Below are 22047 nucleotides of genomic sequence, written 5' to 3' on the forward strand. Positions count from 1 at the left end.
TTTCTGTTTATTTCCTGTTCTTTATGATACATTTGTGTGGCTCACTGCCTTATAGAATCCCGTTGTAGTACAGGCTGTTATTATTCAGATTTTAATGTTACAAATTAAATTTTCTCCAAAGAATAACAAAAATATATACTAAAACATGGTTGGATCCCAAGATTCGTGTCAACCTTCTCTTCAGAGAAGCATTTGTTGCTTATTTTATTTCTAACATATGTCATGTTCATTTAGACTCCAGGATGACCACAGAAACCTGAGTAAGTGGTTGACTAATCAAGAAGAGAAATGGAAAGAAATGGAACAGCCAGGAGAGAAAACGGAATTGTTTTGCCAAGCTCTAGCTAGAAAGAGGTATAATTGATCTTACATAAAATATATTTCCTGGGAATATGGTTTCTTGCATGGTGTTGTGGCTCCTATAAACTTTCAGTAACATTTGGAATTTACAGAGAACAATTTGAAACTGTGGCCCAGCTGAACAACTCTTTGAAGGAGTGTGGGCTTACTGAAGAAGAAGAAATAATACTGGAATCAACACATTTGATTGATAGATACCAGGCATTATTGAGACAAATTGAGGAAGAGGATAAGCTACCTCCTGCCAAGGACCAGAGCTTTAATGATCTTGCACAAGATGTCATTCATTGGATAACAGGGATTAAAGAATCCCTTATGGTTCTGAATTCATCTGAAGGCCAAATGCCACTTGAGGAAACAATCCAAAAAATAAAGGTATACCTGTGGGAAACTAAATTTCAGGAGTCAGAGTGAACTTTGATGTTGAAAAGATTTAGAGGGAAATGGCCAAGATTTGTTTCTCACTGGAAAATAGAAGTGCTGTGGAGGTTGAAGACAGTCAGGTGACGGACCTTACAACAGAGAAGGGCTGTGGTGGGTCTGAAATTATTTTAATGCAGAGGGAAGAGAGAAAGTGAATCTTCTCTTTGTGAGGGCAGTGCCCACGTATTGTCCATCTTCACTGTGCAGAGGAAGTGACATGGAGACAGTGGTTGAGGCTGTGGCAGGTGGGAGTTCGCCAGCTGTAAAAAGACACATCAGTACAGCAGGGGCACCAGCAATGTCCAGGGCAGGGCTGGAGAAAAGCTCCTTCAGAGTAGATATGTAGAGATCTTAAAGGTTATTAGGTACTGAGTGGGTTGTGGAGGGCAATCTCAATCTCCCTTCAGCTCACTTTTTATTTTTTAAAAAAGCATATATATATATATTTTTTTTATTTCAGAGAGGAAGGGAGAGGGGGAAAGGGATAGAAACATCAATGATGAGAGAGAATCATTGATCCGCTGCCTAGCGCACACCTCCCACTGGGGATTGAGCTCGAAAGCTGGGCATGTGCCCTGACCAGGAATTGAAGTTGAACTGTGACCTCCTGGTTCATAGGTTGATGTTCAACCATTGAGCCGTGCCTGCTGGGCCAGTTCACTTTTTATCTAAGGGAGATTCAGTAACTATTACTAATTTAAAATGCAGGAGATAGAAGCACATGTGCTTAGGAGAAACTCGGGAGAATTGAAATCATGGTAAGCGGAGCATGGTTAAAGGAAGGAATGGTTAACCGTAGTGAGCTGTAAGGGTTGGTGAGACTTAATGAAGCAATCGGAATCTTTTGGGATTATATCCAAAAGTTTTTCCAGAGAACGTGAATCTGGAGTAATTTCAAGAAGGGAAGAACTTGATAGCTTCGAGCCAAGGAGGGAAAGAGAAGAGCAGGGAATGGGAATGAATTATGCCATGGTGGGGAGACAGGAGGGACACTGCATTGTCCTGTGGGACGCCATGTCTCATCATGGGTGTATAAGAATGTCTCATTCAGGTTGTTCCCTAACTCTCCACCTATAAATGATGGAGCAGACAGGAAGGTGGGTTTGCAGGGTTTGGGTTTTTTGTGGGTTTTTTTGTTTTTTTTTTTTGTGGCATATCACTTATTTAAAGGCAGTTGAAAATCAAGAGGAAATTGGGAATGCAGTCAGATCAACCTGACAAATGTCTGTTGAGAGCCAGTCCTTTTTCATGCGAAGGAGATCTTGTCTTTTGGGCATATATAGACATGAAAGGCTGATGTTGAAATCTAATCTGCAGTTAGAATATCATTTCAACATAATTTTTCCAAAGAAAAAGATATCCTATGTACTGTCCTTAAGTAATATGACTGGGAATATAAAACCCTTTTTATTTCATTCAGGAAATCATTTTACTAAAGCCTGAAGGGGATGCTAAAATACAGAGGATCAGGAGTCAGGCTGCGAACAGCAAGGCTCCATTGGATTCAGAGACCGTAACTGATATCGACAGCCAGTGGGTCAGCACGCTCCAGTTAGCCAACACGTATCTGAGGTAAAGGACAGGCCTTCGCCACTCTCATGGTTTTTCGTTGCACAATGAAGCCATAACAAGTATGTTTTGTCTGCTTCCTGGATTCGGATATAGTATCTATTGGAGAGAGAGTCAGTAGGTCAGGGACAGCCAAAATGTGAGAGGCGGAAACGAAGAGGAGGAGCTCTGTGGACAGACAGGAAGCGCTGTCATAGCTCTGTGGCAGTGTTTACTTTGCTGGTGGGGTTCTTGGCAACACATTAACATTATCTGTCATTATACTTTTAAATCCACTTCTGCCCTGAAATTCCCTTCCGCCAGACAACCTCAGTATGTGGATGGTATTACGGTAGAAAAATTAATGCTTTTCAGTATGTATTCTATGAGATTCATACATGTGCAGATATTGGTAAATGTCTGAAGTCATTGGACATAATTCTGGTGAAAACTCTTAATTCAGATCACATCTTAAATGATAATGTTTGATGGAAATGTGAATTTTATATTTTTCAAAGAGACAATCAGATCAAAGCTAAATTCAAGGTATAAAAAGAATAAACTAGTTCGTTGGCCAATATACAGAATGCTTATTTGTTTTACTTATGTGAGAAAGAAAAACATAGGGTAATGTAATTATATTTAAACATAATAAAAATAGTTTGAAATCTAAGTTATTAAGTATTTGTTCTCAAGTTATGGAACAAAAAACAGTTTTTCATTAATACTGCAAATAATTTCTGGGCTAACCTTAGTGTTTACAAAGTTATACTGACAAAAAAAGTCTGTAGGAATAATGCATATTAGTGTTATTTTAATGTTTTTATTATAATGTGCATTGTATTATAATATGCAAAATGCCATTGCATTTGTTAAGTGTTATTTCCTTTGTAAAATACTTTTTAAAATGTAGCCACCAAGAAAAGCTTCTACTAGAAGGAGAGAAGTATTTGGAAAGCAAGGAGGACCTGAGATTAATGCTCACAGAACTGAAGAAGAAACAAGAAGTGGGCTTTGCTCTGCAACATGGTTTGCAGGAGAAGAAAGCTCAGTTAAAAAATTATAAGAAATTCCTCCAGAAAGCACAAGATTTGACATCCTTGCTAAAGGAGCTAAAATCTCAAGGAAATTACCTCTTAGGATGCACTAAAAATCCCAACTTCAGTGAAGAGTCTTGGCTGGAAATAAAGCATCTACATGAAAGTCTTCTTCAACAACTACAGGTGAAGTGGTGAAAATAAAAATTTAAATGATTGTTGTAATTATGTAAGATCTGTATACAGAACCTTGTTTTTTTGTTGTTCTTTTGGTAAACCAAAAACTTAAAAAAAAAAAATAGATTTTAGGGAGAGAGAGAGAAACATGGATTTGCTGTTCCATTTATTTATGCATGCATTGGTTGATTCTCGTATGTACCCTGATCAGAGATTGAACCCGCAACCTGGGCATATCAGAATGATGCTTTAAGCAACTGAGCCACCCTGCAGGGCTCCAAAAGCTTTTGAAATTTAATTTTATCACTTTTAGATAAAAATATTAACTCCTCAAGGATGAAGGAATCAAACCAGTCAGTTTTACTAGAAGAATCCATCATGTATTAATTGATGATGATGTTATTTCTCTCACTGAAATTCCCTTCTTCAGGAATAGGAAGAGTTAAGACTCTTTTAGGCATCGCTATGAAGGTGATCATGTCAGTTACTCACGTATCATCCATCCATCCATCAATCCATCCATCATTTATCATAATAGCTTGTGTTTGTTATTCTGTATAAACCACCTTACCAGTGTCCTTCCCTCGTGTTTTTCTACATGATCTGCAATAAAAGAGTTAAGAGGTGAAATGTCAACTTGCCATGAGGGAGTGTATTCTCTTAAGAGAATCCTATATAATAAAAGCCTAATATGCAAATTGACTGAATGCTGGACCGACCAGTAGAATGACAGGTTGCTATGACATGCATTGATCACCAGGGGACAGGGGGGCAGACGCTCAATGCAGGAGCTGCACGCAGCCAGGCCAGCCAAGGCGGGTGCTGGTGGGCCCCTCCCCCCCCCACCCCCAATCGTCCTGCCATTTGCCCTGCAGATTGGCCCTGAGTGCCTGCCAGGTCTAGGGACCCTACCCATGCATGAATTTCATGCACTGGGCCTCTAGTGGTTTATATGTCTTTGCACATTGAAAGCCAGCTTCAATGTAGGAATTACTTGGCTAAGAAATCCTGCTTATACAGATAGAGGAGTTGTGCAGGGATTGAAGATATACCTGCTTGGTTGTAAGTGGTTTAGCTTAATAGTTGCTACTTTTCTGATTAGGTGTGGTCACCTTATTTTCTTATTCCAGGAAGAGAACCTTAAGATGGTTTTGCACTTGAGTTAGGATTACTTTTTCCTAACACACAGTTTTGGAGTTTGATTCTTATAAAAGGAATCAAGGGTTAGGATGATCTCATATAGTCTCATTTGCAAGTGTGGGTGCTTGGTTTTGATAAGAAGGATAATTAAGGGAGCTGCTTTATTATGGATGTTTGTCATTTGATGATATAATTTGTAGGCATTTTATTTTGTGAACCTCTTGAGAAATCAGTTGTCTTCAGGAATAAAATGAAGGCAAAGAAGCCTGAAGGAAAGAAAGTGGTTTCAAAAGGGTCACTTTGGGGGAAGAAGGGAGGTTTTACAGTGAAATTTCTCAAACACTAAACTCTAAAAGAACTCTGGGCAATTATGGCCATATTCCTGTTTCAAGATGAAACCTTATAAAACAAGTATTTGTGAACAATTTATTTATTATCTGAGTGAGAAAACTCAGAGAGAAATAATTCATACATTGTCAATGGTTTTGTTTTTAGGATTCTGTGCAAAAATTGGAAGGCCATGTTCAAGAACACCACACATACCAGGATTGCATAACAGACCTGAATACCGAATTGGACAGCATCTCCCAGGACTGTGTTGGTTTTTCTGACAAGCCTGTGGATCCAATAAACGTTGAGGAAAAACTGCAGGAACTGCAGGTATTAGATAATGTCCAGACATGATAGATACTTAAAAAACTCAATTTTAATTACAACTTTACTAATAAGTGTCTTTGGTTTGAAATTCAAGTGCTATTCAGATGACTACTAAGTAAAATCTGTCCAGTCATTAGAAAATGGGAACATTCTTTCTGTAGTAAATAAATCCACTTATAATCCATGTTAGCAGGACCCTCGGGGATGATTCCACCCATGACCAGTCTGTAGCTTCTGGAGATTTTTGTTTCAGAGACAACACTGATCCTGGGAGAGACTGGCTAGTCCAAGGAGGCAGCTAATGCAAGACACTGGGGGAAATGTTTCAGTTTTGCATTCTTCATCATGGGTGGATAGAAGTTGTATAATTAAAAAAAATTCATATATATATATATCTTTATTGATTTCAGAGAGGAAGGGAGAGGGAGAGATAGAAACATCAATGATGAGAGAGAATCATTGATTGACTGCCTCATGCATGTCCCCCAGTGGGGATTAAACCCGCAATCCAGGCATGTGCCCTTGACCGGAATCGAACCTGGGACCCTTCAGTCCACAGAGTGCGGCTCTATCCACTGAACCAAACCAGCCAGGGCTGAAGTTGTGTAATTTTTATTAAATTTTAGACTTGAGGACTTATATTAGAGCCCTCTCCCAGTAGGGCTTCCAAAGTTCTCATGCTAACTCCAACACCACCTAGCCTTGCAGCCCTTTACCCTCATTCTCAAAACAAATTCCTAGGATTCTCACTGTTTGCACAGCCAACAAAAACAGGCCCACGTGGTGTCTTCTGGACGCATTTCTCAGCTCCTCCTTCCAGTTCCTTGACTGGGAGATTTCAGGGGTGAGTCTCAGGGCAGCACTGCTGGCATGCGCTTGCGAATGTCTCGTCTCTTCCTTTTAGAGACCTGAGAATCCAGCCAGACTTTTCCTCCAGAATGGCCTGCCATTAAGGCAAGTCGGCCTCCCCCTTTAGCTGTGATAATTTGACAAACTCTCGAGGCTCCGTCCTGTCCAGGGCACTGTTTGAGTGCCACGGATATGAGAAAAATAAGACGGAAGCCTCCCCCAGAAGAGCTCGGGCTCCTGTTGAAAACCTAAAATGCAGGCTTTTGCTATACATAGAAGGAACCACAGGGGCCAAGTTCTGACTCCTCAACTTATACATAATTAGCTGAGTTGTGGCAAGCTGAGGGACTTACCAGGTCACCCAGGTTAAATGACAGAGTGGGGGCTACACCTGGAGTCTCTAACCCTAGTCAGGTGAGCGCTTTTCCTAACTCTCCACTAAACATCTCTAGTTGGTTGTCTCAGTTATTTGTAGTTCAGCATATACAAAACTTACCTCATCTTCTTCCCTTTCTCCGTCTCCGGGGGCCTCTCTACCAGTGAACCTGCTTTGCCTACTATATTCTTGGACTCCATGAATATCTCCACCACCTCTCCAGGCTTTCAAGTCAGAAACCTGGGTTTCTGAACTCCCAGTCTAGTCAGACATCAAGTATTGTCTCTTCTATCTCTGGTATATCTCTACAATTTGCCGCTCCCCTGATGCCCCCATTCTTGCTGCTTTACAACAGGTCCTCATCTCACAGTCTGTTCATTAGACTTCTGCATGGGCTCCCTGCCCGCATGGTACCCTCTTGAATGTACCTTCTCGGATCTCTCTAAAATCCAAATCTGGAACTCCTCCTTTAAGTGTAAAAATGTTTCAGTGGTCTGTACATATTTGTTAGATCTTTCCACATTCCATTACATTTGTCTATTTACATCTGTGTCTCTCTGACTGGACTATAGGAACATGAAGGGACTGGATTCTATGTCATCTATGTAACTTCAGAACCTACATATACTTGCTGTTAGTTGAATGAATGAACGTTTTTTTGGTTGATCTATTAAGGAAGTGACTAATAAATCCTACGTTGTTCACCTAGTAACTTTAAGCCTTATTCTATTTGAGTGGAACATCACTACCAGATATAGAACCTCAAATGACTTTTGAGTCTAGTGTTCTCAAACTAGCCCCCTTCATTCATGCATACATTTACTAAATGTTGATTGAGCTCCCACTATGTCTAAGACATTGTACTAGAAAGATTGATTTAATAAGCTTTGCTCTGAATTTTAAATATTAACACTAGATTCACGCGGGCACCTTCTAAATGATTTTTTTCAATGTTTTGCAAGTAGTAGACAATATTATTTAGTGTTTTGATGATGTCAAAAGGCTGTATCTTGAACTAAGTATATACTCAACAAATATGTATTGACTGCCTCTAATATTCCAGGGACTGTGTTGCGAACATTTGTTACGTCTTAGACGTTTTTAGTTACGTATAAAATGTGTTTGAGAATTTGATCTGGGATGCTACCCTGGTTTAAATTGTACCCAAAGTTTCTTCTTTGTGACGAGTTAAGTTTTTTATACTCCCCACTAGTGAAACAGAATACACTGTGATTTACAAAAGTCAATGAACTCTTGTGACAATTGAACAGATACTTCTTGTGACAATCTTTTTCTCCACTCACAGGAACTAGAGAATAGACTCCGTTTACAAGATGGCCCATTAGAGAAGATTTTAGGCTTAGCAAAATCCATCGAGCAAAATACATCTTCAGCGGGACAGAAGATTATTAAAGAGGATATAAAATCACTTAAGTGTAAACAAAAAGATTTGGAACACAGGCTTGAATCTGCTAAGCAGGAGATGGAAAATTATCTCAACAGCATTCTCAAATCAAAATGCTCCACAGGAAAGAAAGAGAAGTTTCCTCTGCCCGGCAGAGAGAAGCAGGTCACTTCTGATGTGCAGGAGTCCACTCAGGGCTCCGCTGCAGTGGAAAAGTTGGAGGAAGACTTGGAAACAAACAAGGTAAGTGCTTGTGATTGCATCTCCGAGCCATCGCGCCTGAGGATGAAGAGGTGTGGGATTTGAAAAGAGGGTCGTGCATGAAGCCTTCTGATTTCATAATTAAGCCCTCCATGTGCTGGCGATTTATGTTGCCCACTTGTAAAGAGAGCCCTTAGAAAACTGTCCAAGATTTCAGTGGTGAAATATTCCTGTTCAGTCTGTTAAAATGCCAGTCATCCATTTAGGTTTATTATTCTCTCTGGTGTGTAATCAGGTATGGTTTCTTGGGTCAAGAGCACAAAGGCAAATTAGAAAAGGCAAATGAAAAGAAAATGTGCTTTACCCATTTTTTTAGGAAAAAAACTCAAGAGTCCTATTTTTTTTTTTTTTTTTTTTTTGGTTTTCTAATGAAATCAGAGACTGTTTGAAAAGCTGGATTCCTTTCTTTTTCTTTGTATGTTAACCCTATACTGCAAATGTGTTTTTAAATGTTGTCAGATCATTTGGTGTGAGAATGGCAACACGCAGGCTCCTGATTTTCCCCAGGGAGAAGGAAGAAGAATGTTGTTTTGTTTTCATTCTAAACAAACAAATGGGTACATTTTCCTGTGGCTCTTAAAGTGCTTTCTCATCGGTTAAAAGACGAAAACGGAAAAGGCCCAAAGAGCCACCTAGGAAACTGTATTTGAAAGGGTCTCCCTCATAGCAGTGTCTCGCAGTCCAGGTCCAGTGGGACATGCAAAGGTAGACATGGAGGTGTGAGTTCTCAGCACCAGGAGTGAAGAGAACGTGCACTTCCGTGGCCTTCCTGGAACAGAAATGCATGGTGGGTTAGAGGCACCGATAGGGTTTTTTAGAAATGTCTCCACAAGGATAAATGGCAACAGGACATCTGTCTGTCCATGAAGACTTTCAAATGCCAGTGTTAGTGCTAAGGAAATACATCTTCAAGGATTCAGGGCCCTGTAGGTGAGACTCTTGATGTTGTATCTGTAAAAGAAACTCTTAACAGAATTTAAACAGCAGTAATTAAGTTTAAAAAAGGAAAAATACTGAGGACTTTCTATCCAAATACATGATGTTGCTAAAGGGAGTTATTTAATAACCTTAAAATTAGCATCGTAGGCCCATTTTGGCTTTGCCCTCCCAAAATTCAATAGGATTTGTTGAAGCCTACATAAAGGTCATCATCCAATAATGATTTTTCTTTTTCTTTTTTAAATATATTTTTATTTAAACCTCCTCTGTTCTCTTTAAATGCAACCAAACCCTGTTCCCAGTATTCCTGGCAGATGTTTGGTCAACGACAGATCGATCGACAGATCCTCAATTTCTTCCTGCTCTTCTTTACAGCTCACAAATTGTTAATCTTGACAGTCGAAGACTGAATGAAATTATCTTTTTTTTTTTCATTAATATGACTTCATCTATACATCCTTTAAGTAAAAATTTATTGAGCAGTCAGTGAGAGTTCTGTGGTGAGCAAAAATAGACATGTTCTTTATTCTCAGAGGGCTTCTGGTCTAGAGGAGGAGACATACATTAGTCAACTAATTAACTAATGAGAGACTAATTATAGGGACTACAGGAGGGAGCCCGGTTCCATGATCGTCTCTAATAAATGAGTCAGACCTGAACTGTAGTCAGAGAGAGTTTCTCTAAGGAAACAACATTTGAACTGAGACCCAAGTTAACTGAGCTCGGGGCTGGGTGTGGGCCATTCTTGACAGAAAATGTAGAATTTGCTCTTGCGGTGGGAGAGAGCATGAGCAATTAGAGACTGAAGTAAAGCCACTGCATAGAAGGTGGGGCTGCTTGAGGCCTGAGAGGTAGGCGAGACTGGCGGAGTCACGAGCGCTTCACAGGTCACACGAACATGTTAGACATTATGCTGAGCTAAGAGGCAGCCTCGAGACTATGGTGATCTGCCTTTCCGTTTTGTCTCTAATGGTGCTGATGGATGCTTGTGCTTAGAATTGGCTTTCGCTACTTTATATTGAAATGCTTTTAAGAATGAAGACATATATCCTGGAGAGCTTGTAATGACAGTGTCCCACTGTGGGTTGGCAGGCTACAAGTGAGAGTTTTGGGCTCATCACTGTCATGGCATTATTATGGCCGTGGGACCATTGCCCCGAATGGGAAACGGGAGAGTGAAGCTGTTATGGACTTAACCTCTTTGGGATGCTGATGCGTTTGCTAAGCCAGAGACAGTGCTCAGTTCTTTAAAACTCTGTTTTAAGTGTTAAACTAAAAATGCTTCCTTTGTGACTTAATGGATATAAAGATGAAAATGTCATGGTCCTGTCCTTAAGGAGAGTTGATGATTTTCGTCTCACCTCCTGTTCTTTTCCAAACAGGCCAAACTCTAAGGAAAGATATGTGGATGAAAAGATTTAAAAATTTTTTAAAAATGTAAACATAGTTGGCTATATAACTCAACCAGTCTTTTGCTAGAATGGTAATTTTCCAGTCTACATTTATTATTAACTTTGAAAATTCCATTTATGATCAGAGGGTCAATATGTATGTATACTTATTACACTGTTTAAAATTATATTTTGTCTTAAGTGTATGTTAATCGTAGTTTTGTTTGAAAAAGAGACATTCCAGGAGCATTGAGGTCATGTCAGTTTTCAGAATGCTCTCTCTGACCACTAAGGGAATGTTACAAATGACATGTTACAAGTGTTACTAGTTCTCATCACTTGCCCACCAGGTAAGAGAGACCAAGGGCTGTGAATTCTCAGATAATTAGAAGTCAAGTTTTCTTAGAGTCTACAGTGGTTCTCAACCTTCCTAATGCTGCGACCCTTTAATACAGTTCCTCATGTTATGGTGACCCCCAATCATAAAATTATTCTTGTTGCTACTTCATAACTGTAATTTTGCTACTGTTATGAATCGTAATGTAAATATCTGATATGCAGGATGTATTTTCATTGTTACAAATTGAACATAATTAAAGCATAGTGATTAATCACAAAAACAATATGTAATTATATATGTGTTTTCCGATGGTCTTAGGCGACCCTGTGAAAGGGTCGTTCGACCCCAAAGGGTTGCCACCCACAGGTTGAGAACCGCTGGTCTAGGGCTAGGCCTTTAGCTCTTGTTCACCTGTGGAGTGTGGGGATACTCTTAAGTAATAGTAACCATCAGGTGGGAAAGAGGCAAGTGTCTGTCCACCTCCTATACTGTGGCTTGTGGCAAAGAGCCCCACTGGCCAATGAAGCTTGGGGTGAGGCACCTCCCCTTTCCTCTCACAGCTTCCCAGGTCTTTCCCCCGAGATAAGCCACAATGAATTGTTGAACTGGAGGAAATTGCCAAAATTTCAATCATTTGAAGCCGTATTAAAGAAGTGACTTGTGCTAAGTGCTAACTAAGTACTTCAAAACAAGTAACACTGGTCAGGGGAATTTTTTTTTTTTTTAACTAGTTAGTATTGGTGAAGTTCCAGATGGTATCTGTTTTATTTAAATAAACTTTTCATTTTAGAATAGTTTCACATTGACAGAAAAGTTGCAAAGATAGTACAAAAAATTCCCAGGTGTCCCTTACCCGGCTCCTATTGTTAACATCTTACACCATTGCCTAGGCAGTATTTTTAAGACAACAAATCAGCTTTGTTTGATAGACTTGAAACCTCAAATATTTTACTGACATAAAAGTTTATGGAAGAGCTGAAACCGGTTTGGCTCAGTGGATAGAGTGTTGGCCTGCGGACTGAAAGGTCCCAGGTTTGATTCCGGTCAAGGGCATGTACCTTGATTGCGGGTGCATCCCCAGTAGGAGATGTGCAGGAGGCAGCTGATCGATGTTTCTCTCTCATTGATGTTTCTAACTCTCTATCCCTCTCCCTTCCTCTCTGTAAAAAATCAATAAAATATATATTTTTTTAAAAAGTATATAGAAGAATTAAATGGTATTTCATTTATCAAGTTACCTGAAAATAAAAACTTACACCTTAGCAAAGTGATGGAAATCTTTAAAATTACTGTCATATGGTGCCTACTACGTGTACGTGCTCAACAAATATGTGTTGACAGGATGAATAAATGAATGCAGATGCTCCTCTACCCTCTTGAGAATCTTAAGTTCTTAGAGCTTTCAGAAAAGAGTAAATTACTCCGTATATATAACCTGTTCTGCCTTACTCTGGCTGTGGAATTCTTACTTCTAGTTGACATAGGCATACTTAATTCATTCTTAATATCGTGAAGTCTCGGTGTTTCCTCTGTTTACTCAGTTATTCTTTAAACTATCGATAGGTAACACTGAATGCCTGTTATTTGCCCCGCCCTCCGCATCCTTTTGAATACTAAGTATACACTTTGGAACGTTTTTCTTTTTTCTATATCTGTTTTCTTTCTTTGAATATATAGATTGTACCTCTGTATACCATTGAGCATTGTTAAATCCTATACTGTAATGTCAAAAAAGTTTAATTTTTCTCGGGATACTGATATCAGCATTAAATATTGCATGGAAAAATTATCTTAGATAGTGCTCAAATATACTTTTTAAAAAAGTCTTTGAGTTTTAAAAAAAAGTCTTTGAGTTAACAGAAGAAACTGCCATGCTTTCATCAAGAAAAAGAAAAGTTATTTATTTGGAAGGTAGACTGTTCAGCAATTAATCTTTTTATGTTTCCAGAATTCAGCTGTGGAGACGCTTTTGTCAAAACAACTTTCTCTTGATGTTCAAGAAAGCATGAAAAACACTGAAGATGAGCAGAAAGTCAATGAGCTGCAAAATCAACCTTTAGAATTAGATGTCATGTTAAGAAATGAACAATTAAAAGAGATAGAGGTACGGAAACAAGAAAAACACTGACAACATGATTGCATTATTTATCCAGTGCAATACAATATATTGTAATTACCAAAAACTTGCTTGCACAGAGTGAAAAGTCGTATTTAACCTTTGCCTGATGATCAATTTGGTAACTCTATAATTATGTACTAATCAGTAAGTTTTATAAATTTTCCCATTTAAAAAGTGGAAGAGTTTAATGAACATTAGTGTTCTTTCTGTTTCACAAAGTTCCTAAAAACTTACTTATTCAGTAAAAAAATGCAGAGATTCTGACTTATCATTCCTTTTCTCAGTCATATGTATTCTTCAGATTCTGACAAATTCCTTTTATTTTTCTAATTATCAACATCATGGGGTACTGTTTCTTTGTTTTTACAGCTCTGTTTACAAAGCTTTGTTTATGTATTTATATACTAATAGCTATGTAAAATAATCTAATAGGGCAGTACATGGCCATGTTTTTTAAAACGCCTCTACCATTTTAACCAAGCTTCTATAATAGAAAACATGTATCAAAGACAGGAGCAGGGATAATGTATGTAAATAATAAAAATAAGATAAACCTTCCTTTCAACATTGCAGAACCTTTTAACACAATGGGGTGATCGAATTGCTATTAAATGCTAGACCCATGGTGGGTTTGAGTCTAGATTTTAGCATAATTCAAGAGAAAAAACCCCTTTAAACATCAGGACTTAACTTTCTCTGTGTACAAATGAAATCTTTAAAACATCTTGGGATAGAGTGCGTTGGAAGGAAAGAGGATGGGAAAGAAAATGAATGAATGAATGAGTGAATAAGTGAGTGTATGCTTACTGATTTCCTTGACTTGTTTTTTAGGAATTATATACCCAGTTGGAAGCAAGGAAAGCAGCCATTGAACCCCTGGAACAAACTGAACATCTCAACACAACAGAAACCAGTGCCTTGGCTCTCCACAGTTCAAGGAATTCAGCGCAGCACTTGGACAATCTGCTTCAGGCACTTGCTACTTTGAAGAAAAACAAAGAACGCCAGTATTGTCGTCTTAAAGATTTTCAGGAACGCCTTGCTGCCATCGAATCCTCGCTGAAAGTCTTGTTGACAGAGAAGGAAAGTCTCAAAGTGTAAGTGTAAGAATTTAGGACTTGAGTTCATTTTATTCAAACACAGGTTCTATTACCCTGAACAGGCCCCCAGGTGGTTTTTGTTTGTCTGTTTTTAATTTTTTTATTAATATATCTTCACAGGATATATTTTTTCCATTGCTTTTTTAGAGAGTGGAAAGGAGTAGGGAGAAGGGAGAGAAAGAGAGACAAACATTGATGTGAGAGAGACACATCGATTGGTTGCCTCCCTTCCGAGCCACAGTTGGGATGCTGGATCGAACCTGCAACAAAGTTACGTGTCCTTGACTGAGACTTGAACCCATGACCCTTTGGTACATGGGCTGTTGCTCCAACCACTGACCCACGCCAGTCAGGGCAGGCCCAAGGTTTTAAGACTTTATACTACAAAGAATATGACTTTAATACTACGTGTGGAAATTCATTCCATATGGAAGCCATTGAAGAAAACTTTGTTGATTTCATGGGAAAAAAAAGAATATTAATTATATTAATTTTATAATTAAATTATATTAACTTGTTTCATGTCTAATTCACACTGAAAATGCCTGCAAAATATATTAAATTTTGTAGAATTCAATATTCTTTAAAAAAATTTTTTTAAATTGATTTTAGAGAAGAAGGTAGATGGAGAGAGAGATACAAACATCAGTGATGAGAGAGAATCATTAATTGGCTCCCTCCTGCACACCCGACACTAGTGATCGAGCCAGCAAGGCATGTGCCCTGACTGGGAATTGAACCATGACCTCCTGGTTCATAGGTTGATGCTCAACTGCTGAGCCATGCTGGTCGGGCTCAGTATTCTTTTGGTCAAGAATTTAGTCTAAACTATGGGGGTGAAAACATTAATGTGTATAATTATTTAGTGTCAGCATAATTGGTGTAAATTGTTTGGAACATATTTAACATATATGTATTGTATTGGTTTCGTTGAAAACAAATACACTCCTTTTGGCTTTGAAAATGATGGTAAATGGTACTAGGTATAGTTTTAATGTGTAAACAATTTTTTCATTATTAAAAAATACTTTATGCAAAGACTGTACAGAGTACTTTTACACATATTGTTCCCTTCACTCTTCACTCTTTTCCTGTGGTTCTACATTGTTATGATGCTCATTTTGTAAATGATCCCTCATAAACTGATTGAAAGCCAAGATCCTGATTTTACTTTAAAGACAGAATGCTCTTATAGACCATCTAACCTTTTCTTCTGTGAGTTCAAAACAGAACTAATTTCTTTAGATGACATCTAACCTCAGGTTGATTTATAAGAAACGTTAACAAGCTTCATTTTTCTTCTTTTTTCTAGGGGATCACTGGACAGTGCAACCTATGTGGCCAAAATTCAAAAATTGCTGGCATCAATAGAAAGAGAGAAAGATTCCTTAAGCAAGTTGAAAATTGAATGGGAAACTATATCAAACTCTCTGAGTGACATGGATAAGAAGCTGTTGGAAAGCCAGGTCCGGCAGCTTGAACAGGGGTGGAAACAAGTAGAACAACTGGTTCGCAGGAAGTACTCCCAGCACGAGATGGAGCAGGAGGAACTGACGTCTCTCATGAGCGAGATCCAGGAGCTGGGCCTCTCTCTGCAGCAGCAGCACCAGCGCCTCCGGTTGAGGCTGGGCTCCCCGGAAGGACAGGAAAGGGACACAGGCACGGTTGCCTTGGCTACTGAACTCCAGGCTGCCAAGCATAGATTTTCTGTTTTAAAGGCGAGAGCTGAACTTCAGATGAAGAGGATTTGGGGAGAGAAGGAAAAGAAGATTTTGGAAGATGCGATAAATAATTTGCAGAATCAGTGGGAAGCGTCAGAGCCATTAAACATAGAGGTGGACAGTGAGATCAGGAAGAGTGAGATCAGGAACAAGGTGAAAGAGACGACCTTATGGGTGAAGAACCAGTTAGGTGAGCTCGTTTCCTCCATTTCCCTGCTACCAGAGGGCATCCTTTCCCAGATCCGAAAATGCAAAGTGAGGCACGATGGCATTCTGGGTCAGCAGCGGGCGGCGGAGGCGCTGGCCGAAGAGGTGCAGGACAGCACCCCTAACCTGGCCGCAGGCGAGCGCGAGGAACTGGAGCGCCTCCTCCAGGACCTACAAGATCAGTGCCAACGGCTCGTTTTGAAATCCACTCAAAGATCGCAGCTGTTGGAACGTAAATTGGAAGAAAGAAGCACTTTTCTTGCAGAAATAGGGAAAGTTCAGGTGTCACTTCAAGAAAAGGAAACACGGATAATCCCCCAAGTGGGAACAGCCTCCACTGGAGCGGAACTGGAGCATCAGCGTGTGGCCCTGGCGGCGTCTCAGGGGGAATTGCAAGAAATCGCCAGTGGACTCTCGGCGCATCTTCAGGAGCTCACGCGCCTCTGTAAGGACCTCAGTGTGTTTGAAAGGTTATTTCTGGACGATCAGTTGAAAAGCCTGGAGACGAGAGCCAGCAGAACACAAAGATTCATTCAGCATAAATGTAGTGAAGTAGAACACAAGATGCAATTTTCCAGAGAATTCCAGGAGCAGACATCTGCACTTCAGAAGGAGCTTGATAACATACAGTGCAACGAGCTGTTCCTGAGTCAAGAAGTGAGTGAGGGCGTGAAAGGGGAGCTCCGTGGCCTCCTCGGGCGCCTCCGGGGTGTTCAGTCCAGCATCCGACAAGCACTGAGACTCAAAGAAGCGTTTGACTCCCTGGGACTCCACTGGGACTGCTCCCAGCTTGACATGTTACAATCCCAAGTATTTGAAAAAGAGAGAGAACTCGAAGGAAAAATTAAGCAGTTGGACACATTTATGGCAGAATATGGCAGATATCAAGCATCGCTAAGTAAATTGAGGGCGATGGATTTGCAAATTAAGGAAAGGGCCGAAGCAGTCCTAAAAACCCCTCCTACTTCTCCAGAAAGCCGTCTGCTCGGTGCTCAAATTTTGAATCAGAGAATTGAGAGAGCCATGTGCTTGTATCATGAGGTTGTAAAGAAATTAAGTGAAAATAAGGCCTTTGGTGACTCCTTCAAAGAGGAAGAGCTACTACAAACAAAGCTGTTTGCAGAAGAAAACGATAAGTTGCGGAAGGTTCTCCAGAATACAGTACTAGAATCCCAACCAAAAGAAATGGATGAAAAGAGTTTTCAGGAGAAACTAGAAAATTCCTTCCATGTTTTGAACCAGATAAAATCTCAGTTACAGCAGCCTTTACTTATAAATTTGAAAATTGAACATATTCAAAAGGAAATAGATAATTGCGAAGCATTTCAAGAACAAGTTCAGGCAGAAATGTGTAGCATTAAAGGGGTAACTGTTATTGAGAAGCAAAGGGAGAAAACCTCTTCTGAAGCTAGTGATGTGGAGACAAAATTACGTGACATTGAAGAGCTGCACGTTCAGCTTAATGCAAGCATTGATATGCGCACAGTAAGTTTCTTTAAAATTAGGTGGTTAATGCATCTATTTTTATTTTATGTTTTGCTCCAGTTGATACCTCCACTTCTCAAGAAGTTAGAAATTTTACAGGCAAATTCTCCACAGGAGAATAGCCATTTGCTAAGAGCCAGTTTGTAATCCCGACTCCTCCTCTATCTACATACAACGCCTTATCATTTGGAAAAGACAAGTTTGACACCTTTATTTCTATATCCCTAATAACCTCTGTTGCGCAGAACAAAGGTTTTTTTGTTTGTGTTCTGGAACTAATAGGGCAGGGTGGGAGAAATATGGTGTGGAGAAGAGAACACAATAATAACATTTACTTAGCACTTGCAATGTACTGAACATTTACCTTTATTCATCACAGCAACTCTGTGAAGTGGGCCCTATTATTGACCCCATTTTAAAATCAGGAAATTGAACTTCAGAAACATCAAGACTTTTCTCAGGGCCTTATTACAGAACCAGGAATCAACTTGAGATCTGTCTGGGTTTAGAGCGTGAGTCATCAAATTAAGGCTCCCGTGCCAAATCTGCCCAGTGTCTGATTTTGTAAATCAAGTTTCACTGGAGCCTAGCCCTGCCCCCATTCCTTTACGGATTGTCTGTGGTTGCTTCTGTGCTACAACCAAAGGACTGAATAGCTGTTATAGTCCAGACTAGAGGCCCAGTGCACAAAATTCATGCAAGAGTAGGCCTTCCTTTCCCTGGCTGCCGGCACCGGCTTCCCTCTGGCACCCGGGACCCAGGCTTTCCTCGTAGCCCCGGTTTCGTCCAGAAGGTCGTCTGGTCTAATTAGCATATTACACTTCTTTATTATAGATGGCCGGCAAAGCCTCATATATTTAGTCCGACCCTTCCGAAAAGTTTGCTGACCTCTGTTGCAGAGTGACCCCAGCACACCCCTCCTTTCCTGCATTAATAGCGTAGATGGCTTAGGCATCATTGGAACACCACTGTGCTTACTATAATACCTTTTACTGTGTTTTCAGAATTGTTACATTAAATTTATAGGATATGGAACTTAACTCCCTTTTTTAATTCAAAGAGTTATTAGGTAATATATTTGCACTACTTTGATAGGTATACTAGTAAATTCTTTAGAAATGAAAAGTCATATTATGAACCCAACCCAAATATGTCCTTTAAATTGGTACTTAACAAGAGCCAATTGAGAGTACTTCTCTACTTAATTTTTATTGAGGTATAATTGGCATGTATTAGTTTCGTGTGTATAACATATTCTGTATTTGTACATATTCTTAGCAGTAAGTCTAGTTAACAGCTATCACCACAGTTACATTTTTTTCTTGTGATGAGAATTTATAAGATCTACTCTCTTAGCAATTTCAAATATGCAACACGGTATTGGTAACTAGAGGGGCTATGCTATACATTACATCCCACAACTTATTTTGTATCTGGAAGTTTATAGTTTTTGACCCCTACTTCGCTCATTTCAACCCTCCACCCCGCACCTCTGACAACCACAAGTCTGTTCTCTGTATCCTTCTCCACTTGATTTAATGCATTTTCCAGAAATAAGGTACATGAATCCCCCAAACCATATGATTAGTGCTGGACTGGAAGGGACCTTTAAAGTTATTTATTTCAATGAGAAGACATAAAGTGAGATTCTCAAAACTAAAGTTAGTGGCATAACTATTCATTTAAAAACATAAGCGGTCTGGGTTCTTTGTTTCCTTTTTTTTCATCTTTTTTTCACAAGTATTGATTAAGGTTCTATACATTAAGTTTATTCCATTGTTTAATTCATGTCTAATATAAGAGCAGGAACATATATTATTAGACATGATTCATGAGGTTTATTTTTGAATTTAGATTCGGTTTCCTTAGCAAATCTGGAGTGTTTTGTTTTTTATGTAAACACTAGAGGCCCGATGCACAAAATTTGTGCACATGGCAGGGAGGCGTCCTTCAGCCCGGCCTGCGCCCGCTTACAATACAGAAGCCTTTGGGGGGATATCCCACTGCTGCAGAGGCGGGAGAGGCTCCCGCCACCACCACCACCACCGCTGCTGCACTCGCCAGCCATGAGCCGGCTTCTGGCTGAGTGGTGTTCCCCCTGTGGGAGCGCACTGACCACCGGGGGCAGCTCTTGCATTGAGTGTCTGCCCCCTAGTGATCAGCATGCATCATAGTGACCAGTCGTTCCGCCGTTCAGTCGTTTTGCATATTAGCCTTTTATTATATAGGATTTTTACATACTTGTCAAACTAAAAGTAGGAGATGCTAACTCTTATAAGACCTAAGGGTATATATTATGAGTGCACCACAAAAAGTCAAGAATGACTGAAGTCCCAGATGTCTGACAGTTTTGTCATAGCATTTAATCTCCTTTTCACCAGAATGTCTTGAATGATGCTCATGAAAATATGACCCGCTACAATGAGGCAGTCCCCAGGGCGATGGGGGTGGTTGCTGCCCTTGAAGCCTTTGTTGCATCCCATAGAGTAGACCTGGATCATCCAGAAGAATCACTGGAGATGCCTCGCGGGAAACAGGAGGAATTGGAATCCACAATAACAGACATCCAGAGCCTCAGTGAGAAACTGGGGGCCATCGCCAGCCCTGCCGCCCAAGGACAACTTCAGTGCACTTTGCAGGAATTGGTTTCTAAGAACTCAGCCCTGAGGGAGGCAGTCAGAGTAAAGGAAGCGGAAATAGAAAGGTGGGTACTTCTTTGTAATGCTTTACGAACATAAAATATAGATTTCTTTACAGTAAACATGTACACAGAAATCATTTGGAAAATATGGAAAAGTTAAAAAAACAAAAACTACCTAAAGAAAACCGTAACAAATATTTTACTGTATTTTATATTTTTTATTTAATATTGAGTACATACAACAGAATGTTTATAAAAGTCTGCATATGGTATAAAGAATAATGGTAAACAGCCTTGTACCCAGAGGTTCAAAGAGAATCATGACTTTTTGATTCTCTTGCATGCTTCTTCCTGCTCCTCTCAGAAGTAATCTTCATCCTAACTATTTTATCATTTCTTTGCCCTTTAAAATGTTTTTACTGTGTGTTTGTATTCCATTTTCATGCATGTGTATTCTTCTGTGACTTCAAAATCATCATTATGATCCTGAAGTTTATTCATGATCTTGTCTGTAGTAAAATTCAATCACCCAGCTACCGATAAGCATTTGGGTTGTTTCTAGTTTTTGCATTTACAAAAGTTCTACCAGGAACATTTATAAATGCAAGATCTCCCAGTGGGTTGTGGTTGCCGGGTCGCACACCTTACGTTTTAATTCCACATGATTTAATTCATTGTTTTAAGTTTATCTAATAGCATATCTGTGTTACAATTGTCCTATATCCTTGCCAACACTTGATGTTGTGGGATTTAAATTTCGCCATTCTGATGGGTGAGAAGTGGTATTTTATTGTGGTTTTTGTTTGCATCTCTATTATTGCTAATGAATTTGAGCCTCTTTTTAAAAAAATATTTCTTGGTCACTCATGTTTCTTCTTCTGAGAAATACTTATTCAAGCCTTTACCCAATTTTTATAAGGTCGTCCATCTTTTTCTTTTTCATTCGTAGGGATTTATTCTATATTTTGGAGGTTGGGCTTTTGTGGTTGTATGTGTTACAAATGTCTTTACAGGCTTTATCCTCTGTCTCCAGCATTCCAGGAGAAGGTCAATAAAACTAAACTGCAGCAAATAACTTCAAAGTGAAAACAGCCCTACAATTTAGCTTATTTCTCTATATTTCCACTTTTACTTAGTGCAGAGCCTCTAAATAATTCTTAATTCCTTCCCAGTTTATTATTGTGTTTTAAGAATTTAAAAAATACTTGATACTTGAATTTTTAATTGTCTTCAGCGGGGAATGCAGGCTGTATCTATTGTGTACACATAATTTTATTCATAGTGTTTTTAATATATCACAGCATTATGCTGTATAAAAATGTGTTGCCTTTAACTTTATAACATGAGCTCTTTTTCTTATTGTAACAAAAGCTCTATAAAAGTAATTAGAATTTCTATATGATATTTTATAAAATAGATTGTTGTAATTTACTCAGCTTTATCTTTTGTTACACATAGGGTGTGTTTCAATTTTGCCATTTTAGTTAATAGTCTAATAAGTAAAAAATTTTTTACTTAATAAGCAAAAGTAAATTCAGGATTAATTTCTTGTACTGGATTGGGATTAATTCCTTAAGATAAATTACAAAAGTCAAATTAATGGTCAAAAGATATGGACATTTTAAAGACTAAATGGTTTTCTACAAGAATTGTATCAAGTTACACTTCATTAGTAGTGCTGAAAAATACAGTTTTCCAATTTAGGTGTTTTGAGATCAGTCTTACCTGCCTGTTAAAGTTTTCAGTTTTAAAATCTTATGCAGGTCCCCGTGAGGAGAAGGTAGATGATGAAAATTTTTTGAAATCCCCTGAATAACAAAGAAGAGAATTACATTCTGTTTTTTTTTTTAAAAAAATATATTTTATTGATT

The 22047-nt window shown here is 39.1% G+C and overlaps 1 protein-coding gene across 13 annotated transcripts in view; it reads left to right on the plus strand.

Annotated features, from left to right (window-relative positions):
- SYNE2 (spectrin repeat containing nuclear envelope protein 2) overlaps window positions 1-22047 on the plus strand; it is a 301595-nt gene that overhangs the window by 140729 nt on the left and 138819 nt on the right. For all 13 annotated transcript variants that reach the window (XR_004967589.1, XM_036309562.1, XM_036309545.1 and 10 more), the window contains 10 exons: window positions 235-354; window positions 453-735; window positions 2204-2355; window positions 3245-3554; window positions 5181-5345; window positions 7874-8215; window positions 12852-13007; window positions 13854-14119; window positions 15435-17535; window positions 19917-20239. Coding sequence is in view for 12 of the 13 variants with exons in the window: in XM_036309562.1 (XP_036165455.1) it covers window positions 235-354; window positions 453-735; window positions 2204-2355; window positions 3245-3554; window positions 5181-5345; window positions 7874-8215; window positions 12852-13007; window positions 13854-14119; window positions 15435-17535; window positions 19917-20239 (4218 nt within the window). In the remaining variant the exon portion in view is untranslated. The remainder of the gene's footprint in view (window positions 1-234; window positions 355-452; window positions 736-2203; window positions 2356-3244; window positions 3555-5180; window positions 5346-7873; window positions 8216-12851; window positions 13008-13853; window positions 14120-15434; window positions 17536-19916; window positions 20240-22047) is intronic.

This window comes from Myotis myotis, unplaced genomic scaffold (genome assembly GCF_014108235.1).
Source record: "Myotis myotis isolate mMyoMyo1 unplaced genomic scaffold, mMyoMyo1.p scaffold_m19_p_1, whole genome shotgun sequence".
Taxonomy (NCBI): Eukaryota; Metazoa; Chordata; class Mammalia; order Chiroptera; family Vespertilionidae; genus Myotis; species Myotis myotis.